General features: G+C 30.7%; 1 protein-coding gene across 1 annotated transcript in view; it reads right to left on the bottom strand.

Moving 5' to 3' along the window:
• Positions 1-14,345, bottom strand: part of CFAP47 (cilia and flagella associated protein 47) — a gene marked incomplete at both ends in the record, with an annotated part of 427,079 nt that overhangs the window by 204,446 nt on the left and 208,288 nt on the right. Inside the window, 4 exons of the mRNA XM_081278126.1 lie at positions 337-392; positions 4,924-5,001; positions 11,916-12,004; positions 13,541-13,691. Coding sequence (XP_081134252.1) covers positions 337-392; positions 4,924-5,001; positions 11,916-12,004; positions 13,541-13,691 — 374 coding nt within the window. The remainder of the gene's footprint in view (positions 1-336; positions 393-4,923; positions 5,002-11,915; positions 12,005-13,540; positions 13,692-14,345) is intronic.

Genomic DNA, 14,345 nt, shown 5'->3' with positions numbered 1-14,345 from the left:
TACACGATGTGATTCGGCAATCTGTATACGGGGTAAAATGGGAGTTCATAATCCACTTGAATCAAATGTATGAAATATGATATGTCAAGAGCTTTGTAATGTTTTGAGAAACTAATAATAATAAAATAAAATAAATAAAAATAAAAGAAAAAAAAAGGTTAACAATAGAAAAGGCAGGGAGCCAACACTTCAGCCTCTAATCCTACCTGAGATCCCCAGGGTTTGTCATTCTGACTATAGTTGCAAACACCTCTTGATGAATATTTCATTTCATATTATGCTTTGTGCATAAATGTCAGACATGAAAACCCATAAAAACTTATTTAAGATACTCACAGGTTTTTAAGCCCATTTTGATATGGGAAGAGTCCTGAGCACCATCACATCTTTTGCTAATCACACCATCACCATCACAAGAAAATAGAAAACAACATCAACAGCAAACAAAAAAATTCAGAAACAATTATCTATCTTAATTAAGTCTTATGGAGCCCTAAAAATTACAACTTCGCACAATATGACATGCAAAGATCACAGATGTATTTTATATATCATTTCATGCTTATATAGTTTGATAAAGTAAAAGAAAAATAATAAGGGAAACACCAATTGACCATATTTCTACTACTCTTTTAAAAAATTTGATAAAAATGATACCCTTTTACCCTTGTAGGGAAGTACACATTTGATAATAATAACCCTAATCCAGAGACTCAAAGAGACAATGGTCTCCGTTAAAAAATAAGTAAATAAATATACTCTCCTTTTGGAGTTTTAGAGCGTTTCTATAGCTTGATTACTTGAAAAAAAATCTTTTCTAAGTTTATTATTTCCAAATTTGGCTTGGGAGGCTAGGGAAGGAGGATCATGAATTCAAAGCCAGCCTTAGCAACTTAGTGAGGCTCTTAGCAATTTATCAAGACCCTGTCTCAGAATAAAAAAATGAGAAGGACTAGGGAAGTAGTTCAGTAGTTAAGAGCCCCTGTGTTCAATCTCTGGTGCCAAAATAATAAACAAATATATGTTTGTGTGTGTGTGTATGTAAAATTTCCATATTTGCTTCTTTTTAATAATTGGTTACATTTCTAGGAATGAAGTAGCAAATCACAGCCTGAAGCAACTGCCTTCTTTGATAGGTTCCATGTCTTCTAGAACCCTCACCAATTTCCTGCATATTGTACTTCTTTAGTATTCAGGACCACTTTGCTCAACAAGCTGTCAATTAATATTTGGGATCAAACACATTGATTGACTTATTTTTTCCGGGAATACAAAAATTTCATAATTACTCACTTTGTCATTTGTTTTCATTTGCGTCAGATGCTCTAAAAAAGTACTTTTCAAGTAACATTATCCTAAATACCTCCATTACTTTTTTTTCCTATTTTAATTTTATGAATAACACTGTCTTTTCATTACATCATACTCAATGATGTTATTTACCACTTGTAATTGTTCAGTGCTTTTTTTCTACTCACAAGCATTCTGGCTAGCAGCTTAGGTATTGTAATGCTTTTTTTATAAAAAAAAGTAAAATGCATTTAATATTTTACATAATTTGGGCATTTGATAGACACTTTAATTTAAGGCTGCCATAGGCATAATAATAATAGATGGACATTTTACATTCATAAGGAAGACCATACACAGAGTAGAAAAAATAACAAAGAGTTCTTATTATTTCTCCTTATATGGCTCCATTGTCGTCTTTTGGATAATGGAGCTCTCGGTAGAATGCCTGATTAAAATCCACATTTAGTTCAATACTTGCAATTTCTAGTCCTTCAATCATTTTTATCATAGTGTGTAGAAAAGCACACCAATCTGGACTTCATATCCTTTTTCTTTTCCTTGCTTATTTTTTCAGAAACAAGTAATAAAAGTGCCTTTGAAGAAGTCAAGAATTGCCTCAATTCAAAGAAATGTCTCAAACTCGGATAAATTAAGATACTTATACTCTTTGTGGTAAAGACAGAAAACTTTGTGGATTTAGAAATTTGTCCTGGCTTTTTCATGAAACAAATGATTATCATGATTGTTAAAGACATCAGAAAATAATTTTATTAAAATTACTAGCTTGTGAAAATTCCATTATACTTGATTAATGTTCCCGAGTCTAGAAAGTCAATGATATACCTAATTTATTTATCCAAACCAGTATCTTGGATATCATATAGACAAAACAGAAAATAATTAATTTACCTTTTTATTATTCCCTACAATAGATCTATGCAACCACTTTTATACATATTTCTAGATTATGGTTGAAACTATAGTAGAGGGAGCATGTTTAAATGCTTTCTGGTTTTAAGGAAAAATAGCATCAAAAGAGGCTAAAATTATATAAACTTCTGTGATCCAACAATGGAATAGTTCCTGGTAATTCAGGGAGTGAGAGTCAGGGAGTAAAAGCTATTTTTGAGATGCAAAGGGGTGAAATTTATTTTTTCCTATGCAGTAGTGGTATGTAGCTCTTCTCAAGCTAAAATAATTAAAATGTCATTGGGTTGGTTAGCTTCCAGGCATGAATAAATAGCCCTAAAGATGATTTCCTACTTAAGCCCTTACTAAATGGAAACTCTTTATTGTAGTTTCCACAAAATTACCATAGGGGATTATATTGGGATTGTGTCTAAACCAAATAGCAATATATCTGGTTCAAGTCTAGTTTTCATACATCGTGGAAGGATATATGAGCGAATCAAGTTTTAGACTCATTCTATCCTCCATGTAATCTAGTAGCTCCTCAAAAATGGGGTGGGGGGTGTCTCAGTGGCCATGTAGAGAACAGTAACAACGGTGGGTATGTTTGCTGTTTTTTGTACCATTTTGGCCTCTGGCAGTTGAAAAATATCTAAAGAAGGGGCCCTAACCGGAGGTCTAAGGGTACAGTGGATTTGGGAATTTGAATGGTGAAAATTACATCTTGATTTCCTCTAACTTATAACCAAAGCCAGCCTCAGCAACTTAGTAAGACCCTAAGCAACTCAGTGACATCCTGTCTCAAAATAAAAAATAAAAAGGGCTAGGGATATGTTTCAGTGGTTAAGTGCCCCTGGGTTCAATCCCTGGTATGGAAAAAATTAAACTAAACTAAACTTAATTAAATTTTAAAAAGATAAGAATCCATAAAAAAGAAAGTTTCTTTACTTATAACTTCAGAGTCCAAGGATTTAATAATTCTAAAACTTTGGATACAATAAAAGTTATTATAGAATATTATATAAAGTAAACATGCTAAAATTTGAGATACAGAATTACTATTGTGTATTGCAAATCATGAAAGTAGACTCAATTTTGCTATTCATCGCACTAATTTGATTTTGAGTTATTTATGCTCACAGATTGCTACAACATTGATTTGCGATCTAACTCTAATTTAATACATAATATATAATTTTTTCATATGTAATGTGAATAAATTATTTCAAGGGTATTCAGGCAAAATCTATGACAACAAAACAGCCACTTTATTCAAGAAAAAGCAAGAGACTAAAAAGATAAAAAAATATCTAGGAGAACTGTTAACTGAAGTGTTTTCAGCAATATTAGTATTCATATCTACAAAGAAATTTTTTTAAAAAATACCTTATTCCTCTTATTATTATGGTATCCATAGTGCTATCTTACAGATTAAAGTATTAATTCATGTTTTATTGTCCACTAAAGCAAAATATGTAAGCAAAACTTTGAATGTCCTACTTAAGCATTTAATTAGCACTCAGTAAAACAATGCAATGAGACAAAAATTGTTTTTCTTCTTAAACAACTTTTCTCATAGAATAGCCATTGAAGAAATCAAATATAATAGATAAAACCCTTATGCTATCCCAGAAGTATTGATTTAATATATTTAAATATAATTTACCATTGGAAAATAAACTATACTCATTTTAATTTTATCAAAATTTACAAAAGCACTTTAACAGTTTCTGATGACGTTAACACTGGAAGTTCCTATGTTATCAAAACTGCCAATTTCTTGCCTCCTAATACTTTTTTGCCTAAAAAATCACATTGATACTGTCAAGGACTACACAGAGATGAACGAAGGTATAAAATACACTAACATCATAATATTAATGATGAACATACACATGGTTTTCATCAGTAGAAAAACTATTTTCTTTCTGCCATTCTTTAATCTAGATAACACTGTTTAAAACATACTTCACTTTAAACACCTATTCTGTAGCTTAAAATAGGTGAGAAATATAAAATAATCTTAACTTTAAAAAAATTATGCTTCTCTATTCAGGACTCAAAGTTATTTTTTAACCTAAATAAAGACCTCATGATGTAGGCAGAACAAGTTTAAACACAGTTGATCATAATTATACATGAATTCTGTTTCCAAATTTGCTCATTTGCAAAATTTATTTGTAACCCTAAAATCAACACTCATGGTATTTCCCAGTGTTCAAGGACATGTGCAGAGTTCTATTCAGTGATTGCTCCAATTCCCTATTAAGTCCAAATTCTAGGGCCAGGTGGACAGGTTTTGAATCATTTTCGTGGCACCTAGTAGTTGGGCACCATCAGTTAAGTCATTTGTAAAATAAGGAAAATAGAATCTACTAATATGGGTTATTTCTAAGATTCAAGATTATAAACTATGCAACTCTTTCTTCTAGGAGCAAAGGTCCAGTATTCACACTGAGTATTTGTGACAAATTTGTAGAACATGACTCTCATGAATAATGAAAATATACTGTATTTAATCAAGTGCATATTTATACAGTTTTGTTGCACATGATCCTAGTAACACCTAACATATATTTGAATGAGAGTGTACATAATGTCAAATAAACATTTTGAATAAATCAAAACTATGGTATAATAAATATAACAAGTTTCCTTGAGTGCTAATCTCTCAGAACTTTTACTCAGATACTTTTGAATATAAAATATATAGACATTTACTCATGGCTTATGTGTTGTCCATATTCAGTTAATTGTGATGGCAAATAGACAAATGTTGTGGATTCCACCAAAATGACACTGAAAAAAATAAAGAATTATTTTCAAATGTATTGCAACAAACTATAGATGACCCAAAAACATTCTTTTACTTTTTTTCCATCATTCATAAAACATAAAACATTAGGATCAGAATAAACCACAATTTAAAATGTTCATGTTTTCTTATTCTGCAAGTAAAAGCATATATGTTAGAAAGTAATGATCTAGAATGGAAATATGTGAAATATTATTTTATACTGAAAATAAATATAATATTCTTTTATATGGAAAGGAAACACTGAATTTTCACAGCAAGGAAATTCAGAACATAAACAATTGCTCAAATTATATTTCAGAAGTAAGCCAGAAATCACAAACTGGTCTTAAGGCATAGCCAGAATTATATACATTTCACAATTCCTAATCTTATTTAAAAAAAAAAGAGAAATATATATTTTAGGAATAGACATGTACATGAGATATGGGTAGCTAATTAATCATTAAGTTATCATGTGTAGCACATTAGTAGAGCTTTTGCCTAGAATGTACAGGCCCTGGATTCCATGCCCAGCACTGCAAAAAAGAAAAAGAATAAAACAAAATTTACAAAACATTACTGATTATACCATTTTCTGAAATCACATAGCAATGCAATTGTTTTGGTATGACTGTTATAGTTTGAATATGAGCTGACCCTCCAAAACTCCTATGTAAATGCAGGAATGTTAGGAGGTAAAAATGATTGGACTGTGAGAGCTGTAAGCTAATTAGTCCATCCTTGTTTGAAGGACTAATGCTCCCATTGACTTACCTCCTTTGGCAAAGAAAACCTAAACCTGTAATCTCTGGTATTTGAATTAAGAAACCGTTCTCCCTCCTTCCCAGTTTGGTAAGACCACTACTGCCAAGGACACAGGGCTCCCTCCTCCCCAGGCTTCCATTTGAAGAACTATCTTTCTGGGGGAGTTGTTAGGACTTCAAAATTTCTTATACTTCCCCCATTACATGTTGCTGAAGCCAGGTTCTGGGCAAGTGCAGCTGAGAGGAGATAAGGGTCTCCCATTTTACACTCAGGCTCCACTCATGGAACAGAGGTTTTAACCACAGTTGTGGCACTGCTCATAATAATGAGACACCCCCCCCCCCCCCGCCCGCCTCAACTGCCCTTATCTCAGCTTGTAAAATGCTAGTTCCACGCTAGGATCAGATATTTTACCCCAGGAAAGAAGCAAGCTTTAAAGCAGATAACTCCTAATCTCCTCCCTAAGGTGCCCATTTCATTCTCAAGAAAGTGATTAGAAGTTCAAGCCAAAGCATGCTTTTAAGACATGTGGGTTATGATGAAAGGCAATTGGGAGAAGATAGACTCAATAAAAATACCAGCTTAATTGTAGGCCTGTAGGAGAAAACTGTGGAAAGAGAGAGCTAGGAGGAGCCCCTTTAGAGTTATAATAAACTCAAACACTGATTTAGAGAAATATTAATTCAAAAGAGCATGAATTTGATTGGATTAGTCTGAAGAGCAATTTATGTTCCCCTTGGGCATTGGAATTAATGGAGTTTAACGTTTGGGCAGGAAGAGATATGCATCACTAAAATAACCCAGCCAGTCAGTAAAAATGTAGAATATGTATTAACAGCCTTGGGGAGAAAGAACCAGTACCCAAATTTGATACAATATGTTTTCTAAAATACCCAAATTCCTTAAAAAATTATGAAATATGCAAAGAAATAGAAAAATAAGCAAGCAACAGAAACTGCTGTTCGAGTGAGAAAGATATTGGATTTAACAGAGAACAAATTCAAAACAGTCATTACAAATATCTTCAAAGGACTAAAGGAAAGTACGATAAAAGAAGTAAAGGAAGATGTGATGACAATGTAGCACCAAGTAGAAAATACCAATAAAGGCTGACACTATCAAAAAGAATCAAATAGAAATTCTGGAGTTAGAAACCACAATAATTGATATGGGAAATTCACTGGCAGATTCAACAGTAGATTTGAACTGGCAGAAAAAAAATAATTAATAAACTTAAAGATTGATGGATTACAAAATCAGAAGAACAGACACAAAAAAATGCAGAAAATAAATAGAATTTCACACATAGATGGGAGAGATATACTATAAGAACAATATGTGGGGTAATGGAATTTCATAAAAGAAAGGCAGGAGAAAGGAAAAAGAAAAAATGTCCAAAAAGTAAAGTGGGTTAAGAACAAAGCTGGATCAGAAAAAAAATAAATAAATAAATAAACAAACCAGAAATGATGAATAAGAAAGCTAATATAAATTAAAACTATAAATATATGAATGTTGTCAGTTATAGGCTTAATTATATTTCCTCAAATTTCATATATTGAAGCCCTAATTCCTACTACCTTAGAATGTGGATGTTTTTGGAAATAGAGCCTTTATATAAATGATTAATTCAAAATGAGGCTAAGGTGGATCCTGATCTGATCTGACTAGTGTCCTTATAAGAGGAGGAAATTTGGACACACAGAGAGAGATACTAGAGATACCAGGGGAATTGAGTTACTATTAATTGGAAGCTGATTATGGTATGTTAAGAAGTCTATGGTAATACCTACAGTAATCACTAGGGAAACAAATCCACAATATATTTAATATATAATTAAAAAGTTAAAATACTACATTAGAAAATATTCACTAATGTAAAAGAAAGAATTTATGGCACAATGGAGTAAAAAAAGAAAGATAAAATATACAGAAAACCAAAATGAAAACTGGCAAAAGTATAACCACTACATCAATAATAGCAAAAAATGTGAATGGATTAAGCAACACAAACACATGACTTTTAAAAAGTTTGCCATTTTCATCAACATGGATGAATCTGGAGAATGTTAGGCTAAATGTAATAAGCCAGTAGGAGAATCACAAATACTGCATGATTTCACATATATGAAGTATATATAATAGTTAAACTCAGAAAAGCAGATATATCATAGTAGTTGCTGGGGGCTGGGGGTTTAGGGAAATGGGAAAGCATTGTTGAATGGGTATAAAGTTTCAGTTATATTAGAGGAACTAGGTTTTAAAATCTGCTATTACAACATGGTTCCTATAGTTAACAATATGATATTGTACACCTCAAAATTTGTTAGAAAGATAGATATCATATTAAGTGTTTTTACTACACAAAAAGCAAGGAAGCAAACAAACCTAAGAGTTAAGAGGAAATTTTGGGACATATTGGTTATCTTTACTATTTTGACTGTGGTGACAGTGTCATGGGTATGTGTCACTCATCACTCATCAAATTGTACACATGAAATATGTGAAATTTTTTGTATATGAATCATAATTTAATAAATCTAGTTAAACAAACAAACAAAACCCCAACAACCAAAAATGTATGCTGGCTATAGGAGACATACTTGGATTCAAGATACAAATAAATCAAAAATAGTAAGGTTAGAAAAAAATATATATATAGCACATAGTAATTATAAAAATGCTGGAGTGTTTATACTAATATAAAACATGATAACATTTTTTTAAAAATGTAACTATATATGAAGTAAGACCATTTGTAATATCTAAAGGGTCAACTATGAAGCTAAAACAATTATAAATATATACATACCTAACTACAGAATAACAAAATACAGAAAGCAAAAACTGGCATATATGGAAAAATAGTCAATAATAATATATATTTAAATATCTAACTTTCGATAATGAAGGAAATATTTAGGCAGAAGGATTAAAAGGAAATATAGAGCTTAGAAAATACTATAAACCAACCAACCAGAATGAACAGATACTTGTAGAGTATCCCTCAAAAACAGTAGAAAATGGGGCTGGGGTTGTGGCTCAGTGGTAGAGCGCTTGCCTAGCATGTGTGAAGCCTGGGTTCGATTCTTAGCACTGCATATAAATAAATGAATAAAGTGAAGTTCCATCAACAACTAAAGATATATATATATATATATATATATATATATATAATAATTTTTAAAAAAAGAGTAGAAAACATACTGCTCTTGTGAACATTCTATGTTACAAATCTAATGGTAGGCCATGAGATAATCCTTGATCAAATTGAAATGATTAAAGAAATATAAAATGTATTCTCTGGCTAAAATGGAATGAAATTAAAAATCAATACAGAAAGAAATTTGGAAATTCACAAATAAGGGAAAATTAAAGAACTTACCCTCAAAAAATTGTAAGTCAGGAATAAATCAAAAGTAAAATTAGAAAGCACCTTTAGATTAGCAAAAATAAACTCAAAATACATAAAAAGTGAGATATTGTTCAAGCAGTGTCCAGAGTGAAATATATAGATATAAATGCACATATGAATAAAGAAGAAAGATTTAAAAATAATAAAGCTAACTTTTTACATTAAGAAACTAGGAAAAGAACAAAAAGTCTAAACCCAATCAGACAGAAGAAATAAGTAATAACAGGAAAAAAAAATAAATGTTAGTGCAGAAATGAAATAGGCAATAGAAAAATAATATACAACACCAAGGAAATCAGGGGTTTCTTTGAAAAGATCAATAAGATAACAAATTTATATTTATGTAGATTGATCAAGAATGAAAGAAGAATCAAATTAGTAAAGTAAATGATGGAATAAGGGAAACCATATTTATTTGACAAATAATAAAAAGATTATAACAGAATACTATGAAAACCTCCATGCCAAAATGAGTTACATAACTTAAAAAAATACACAAATTCCTAGAATGAAGCAAAGTACAAAACCTTATTCAACAAGAAATAGGAATTCTGAATAGGCTCATAAGAAACAGAAGACATCAGCAATGAAATAAACTTCCCACAAAGCAGAGCCCAGAATCAAAGGGCTTCAGTTGGGAATTCTACCAAACATTAAAACAATTAATACCAATCTTCACAAACTCTTCCAAAAAATAGAATTCAAAGGAACATTTCCCAATTCATTCTCTAAGGGTAGTATTAATTATGTGAAAAACAAAGACATCACAAGAAAAGGGAAAAATCACTGCTAAATTCCATAATATGAAGACAACATATCCTCAACAAGATACTGACAAAATGAATCTTAATCATGCTTTTGAAAGTATTATGGAGTATTAAATAATTGTGTTTTGTGAAAGAAAAATTTAAAAACCTCCAATCTTGTATACAGTCACGGAGTCAGCAACCTAGCCAACTAACCCTATCTCTGTTAAATCTATGCTAGACTGCATTAAAGGTTAAAAATAATGATAACATACAATGAAAATTGATCAAATTCAGTCATTGTGCTAACTATAATTTGGGGGAATGCATATGGAGATATTTCATTTTAAAGTATGTTAAATATGAGATTTTAATAATTATTTTAATTATTAAATTTCATTTTTTAGTATAACTAAAATTTAATATAACTAAAAAATGATCATTTTAAATATAACTTGAAAAAGATCACTTGTTATACTGGTTATAACTCTAAAATAGTCTCTATGATTAATTGGCATTAAATTTCTTTCTTATTTATTTTCTTTAATTATTTTTATATTTTTCACATAATACATGGCTATTTTTGATTTCTGATTGCTTTTAAATGTTTCAGTTTATTTCATAGTTGTCTAAGTTTGAGAGCATATTCATTCAAGGAAGGATGGAGTAAAAATAAAATTAGTTTTTCTGCTCTGAACCAAACCACACACCTCTCACAGTCATTTTAATTTAACCTAAGAGAAACCATAAAGACATATTAAAATATCATCAGTTTTTTGTGAAACATGTTTCTAATATTCTTCTTATTCCTGGAACATTCAAATTTAACACTAGAATGAAAGATGAAATATGCTTTATCCTGTTTTTTTTTCTGAAGGACTGCAGCCATTTGGTTCAATTAAGGGCATATTTTAATACTGGATTAACACCACATATTCACTTTTTATATTCTTTACACTCCAACATAACACTTTCATAAAATTTCAGTCTATAATATTCTCCCTTATATGCACATGAAAACCATAAACATACCAGTAACTGTTTCTACATAATAAATTTTGTTTTGTCAACAATGATTGATCTTATTAATAATAAAATACCAAAAAGGCTTGACAGACAATGATTAGAGAAATGGAAAATTATCAAATATTAAATATAAGTATGTATATATATTTGTGTATATGTCTGGAATAATGAGTCCCTAATTTAATCAGTACATGAGGCGTATCATTTTTCATATTCTCCCACAACATGTAAACTTTTAAGTAGTAATGTTTTCTTTTGTTTTTTTAATATTTATTTTTTATTTATAGGTGGACACAATATCTTTATGTGGTGCTGAGGATCGAACCCAGTGCCTCAGGCATGTTAGGAGAGCACTCTACCTCTGAGCCACAATCCCAGCCCCTGTAGTAATGTTTTATTGTGTCTTTAAATAATAGTAAAGAATTTTCTTTTCATTGCAAATTTTTGTTATTATCATTAAAACTCAAGACAGACACATGCACATTGAATGTACAGTATAAATTAATCCTGATGCTCCAAGCAAAAATATATTTTTTAACTGAATCACTATTTCAGTTTTGGATATTAGCAGATGCAATAGAATTAGATACAAAGAGTCTATTAATTCAAAAAATTTTTAAAAATTAAAAGAACACCAAATCCGAATAAACAGAAAGCTTATAGACAAAATTTTTAAATTTGTATGATCAAGAACAAGTTCAAGAAAAAAATTATTTATTTTCTTTTTTTTTGACATAGTTCCTTATTTATTTATTTATTTATTTATTTATTTATTTTATTGGTTGTTCAAATTATTTGTCCTATTTTATCTGATGATGCTTATAAGTTTATAGGAATATAAACACATTTAATTATTTAATTTCTTTTCAAAATGGTTCATGTAAAAAAGGTAAAGAATACTAGATAGTCCTTTTAAGAGTGAAAATAGCTAATTGCAATAAATTTACACCCACCAATAACTTACCTAAAGTCTCCAGCAGTCGGGAAGGGGTTTTTCACATTTATAGTAACTTTCTTCCATTGATAACATGGAGTTTTGCATTTCAGAATTTCCTAAAGTAAAAAGAAATAAAGCATACTATATGATAATATTAAAAAATCCTTAATTATATATAATATGAAGTTAAAAATCTACAAATTGTCCATTTAAATATTAAACTGACACTAATTTATTAAATTCTCCTTATCCCATAAATATTATACTGCTAAAATCTGGGTGGAAAGGATAAAAATATATTTAATCTCAATACTGATCCATAGTACTATGCTAAAATTAAACCATTTGTCAAAGCAGTGTTTCTCAAATTGATCTCTTTAAAATTGGTTTGTTAATGACTGGACATGGTTTCTATTTTCAAATAATCAGTCTCACACACACACACACACACACACACACACACACACACATTTATATATATGGCTCCATAAGGCAGAGATAGTTGTGCTGTGGATGTGCATGTGGGGATAAATATCTGTGTATAAATAAGACTATATGTGAGTATGACATGTCTGCATTTATAATGTGGTAGCAACACTTACATTTATATTGTAAGAAAAGCACATATACAAAATAAAAACTTCAAATTATCCAAGGGAATCTCACAAAGTAGAATTTTCTGGAAATTTTACATTTTTAAGCTGATTATGTTCTTGACCTATTTTATTTCTACATTATTATCTAATTTACTTCTAAGTTTTCTAAGACCATAGTGAACAGATGGGGAAGTAACCAGAGTTTCACGACCTTCAAGTGCCAGCTTTTCTCCCCTGAGGTAACATTAATGACAGGTTAAAACTAGCCATGGCTTTAACCACATATGGCAAAGCATTATGCTGTTTCAGAGAATTTATGTGAGAGAGTTGGGAAGTATTAAACATTCATTATTTAAAAGGAAATCAGAAGACAAGAACATATATCTTGGTGACAAATGCCCACTTCCTGTTCTGGGCATCACTGTCTAATGAGCCTGTCTGTCCATGTGAGCAACTTCTTGTTCTCCACACACAACTTGCCACTAATTGAGCCTCCTAGAGTAAATGTCTTTTTCCCAATCTTATTTTGCATCCCCCAAATTCTTTGTAATCCATAGGACAATCTGGCAATAATAAATTTGCTTGTTCTTTACCATATATCCATGGTAGAAAATAAGATAATGGTTAAGAAATGCAATCATAACAATGTCACAGCCATTTTATAAAAATTTAAAAATCATTCTCCCCCATCCTTTGAGGTATAAACACTTTGAACTCTGTTAAGAACATCATCACCTTTCAATAAATGCCAGCATTAGCATTAACTTTTATAATGGATTTGTTCCACAAGACAGTCCAGACAAATTGATAATGTTCCTGTCAGAGAAAATAAGAATCTTTTTTTGATGTATAAACTCTCCACCCTTAGTCTAAAAAAACCCATAAACACAGGCCCAGAGCTGCTTTCACTTAAATCACAAGTCTTCAGAGCAAAAGGAAGATCTCAAGGATCAAGAACTACATAGAAATAAAACATAGAAGAACATCTATGGTCATAACATGTCAGGGTTGGGGAACAGAAGCAAGGATATACAAAAATAAGTAAAATTTACTTACAATTGCTTTAAAATCAAGGACTTCACCCTTTAGAGCAAAAGTCATTGTAACGCCTCCTATTCCACACTTAGGTTTAGAAATTAAGAGCAGTGAAGCTTCAGCAGGATGGAGGAAGCGACTGGTAAATTTCAGAGTGATATTAATTTGGTTTCTATAATAAAAGAAAATAGTTTATTGAAAAAGGCAAGAAGTATTTTATTCAGTGTAGAACATGTGCTTACACCCCTAGACTCTAAATATATTTACTTTTACAAAAGATATAGAGGCTGTTGAAGTCTTGATACAGCCTCTAAAATCTAAACTTACCACCCAAATGTATGTATAATATGCCAAATATTAGATTTTGTAACAGTGCTCCACAGGAAATCATCTATGCATTTTTGTACAAAATTCTTAGTACATTGTTTGCTAATGTTTAGCCAAATTCATAATCATGTCATTTGGTTTTGTTTACGTGGAGAAAAAAAATAACAATTTAAAAAATACCTAAAGCCATGGTTGAAAATAAAATTTGAAGTTCAAATTCACATGTTTCAGAGGAATATTCAATTTAAAGAAAGAATAAAGAAAATATGCCAATTCCCCTTAATCTTTACCTCTGTAGTATAAAATATGGCATAATGCAAAGAGTCTACAAATTTGGAGAAGATTCTGTTTATCAATTTGTAGGAAAATTACTATAGCATGGCACTCTAGCAAACTTGCATGCCTCCACATTGGAGACATATGTGTGGCCTAACTGCAGCTGACATAAGACTTAGGAGAAAGCCCCATGAACTTGCCACAATGTAACAGTGTGGAGGCT

Source organism: Spermophilus citellus, assembly GCF_964194105.1.
Source record: "Spermophilus citellus genome assembly, chromosome: X".
Classification (NCBI taxonomy): Eukaryota; Metazoa; Chordata; class Mammalia; order Rodentia; family Sciuridae; genus Spermophilus; species Spermophilus citellus.
This window is presented reverse-complemented; position numbering and strand designations above follow the sequence as displayed.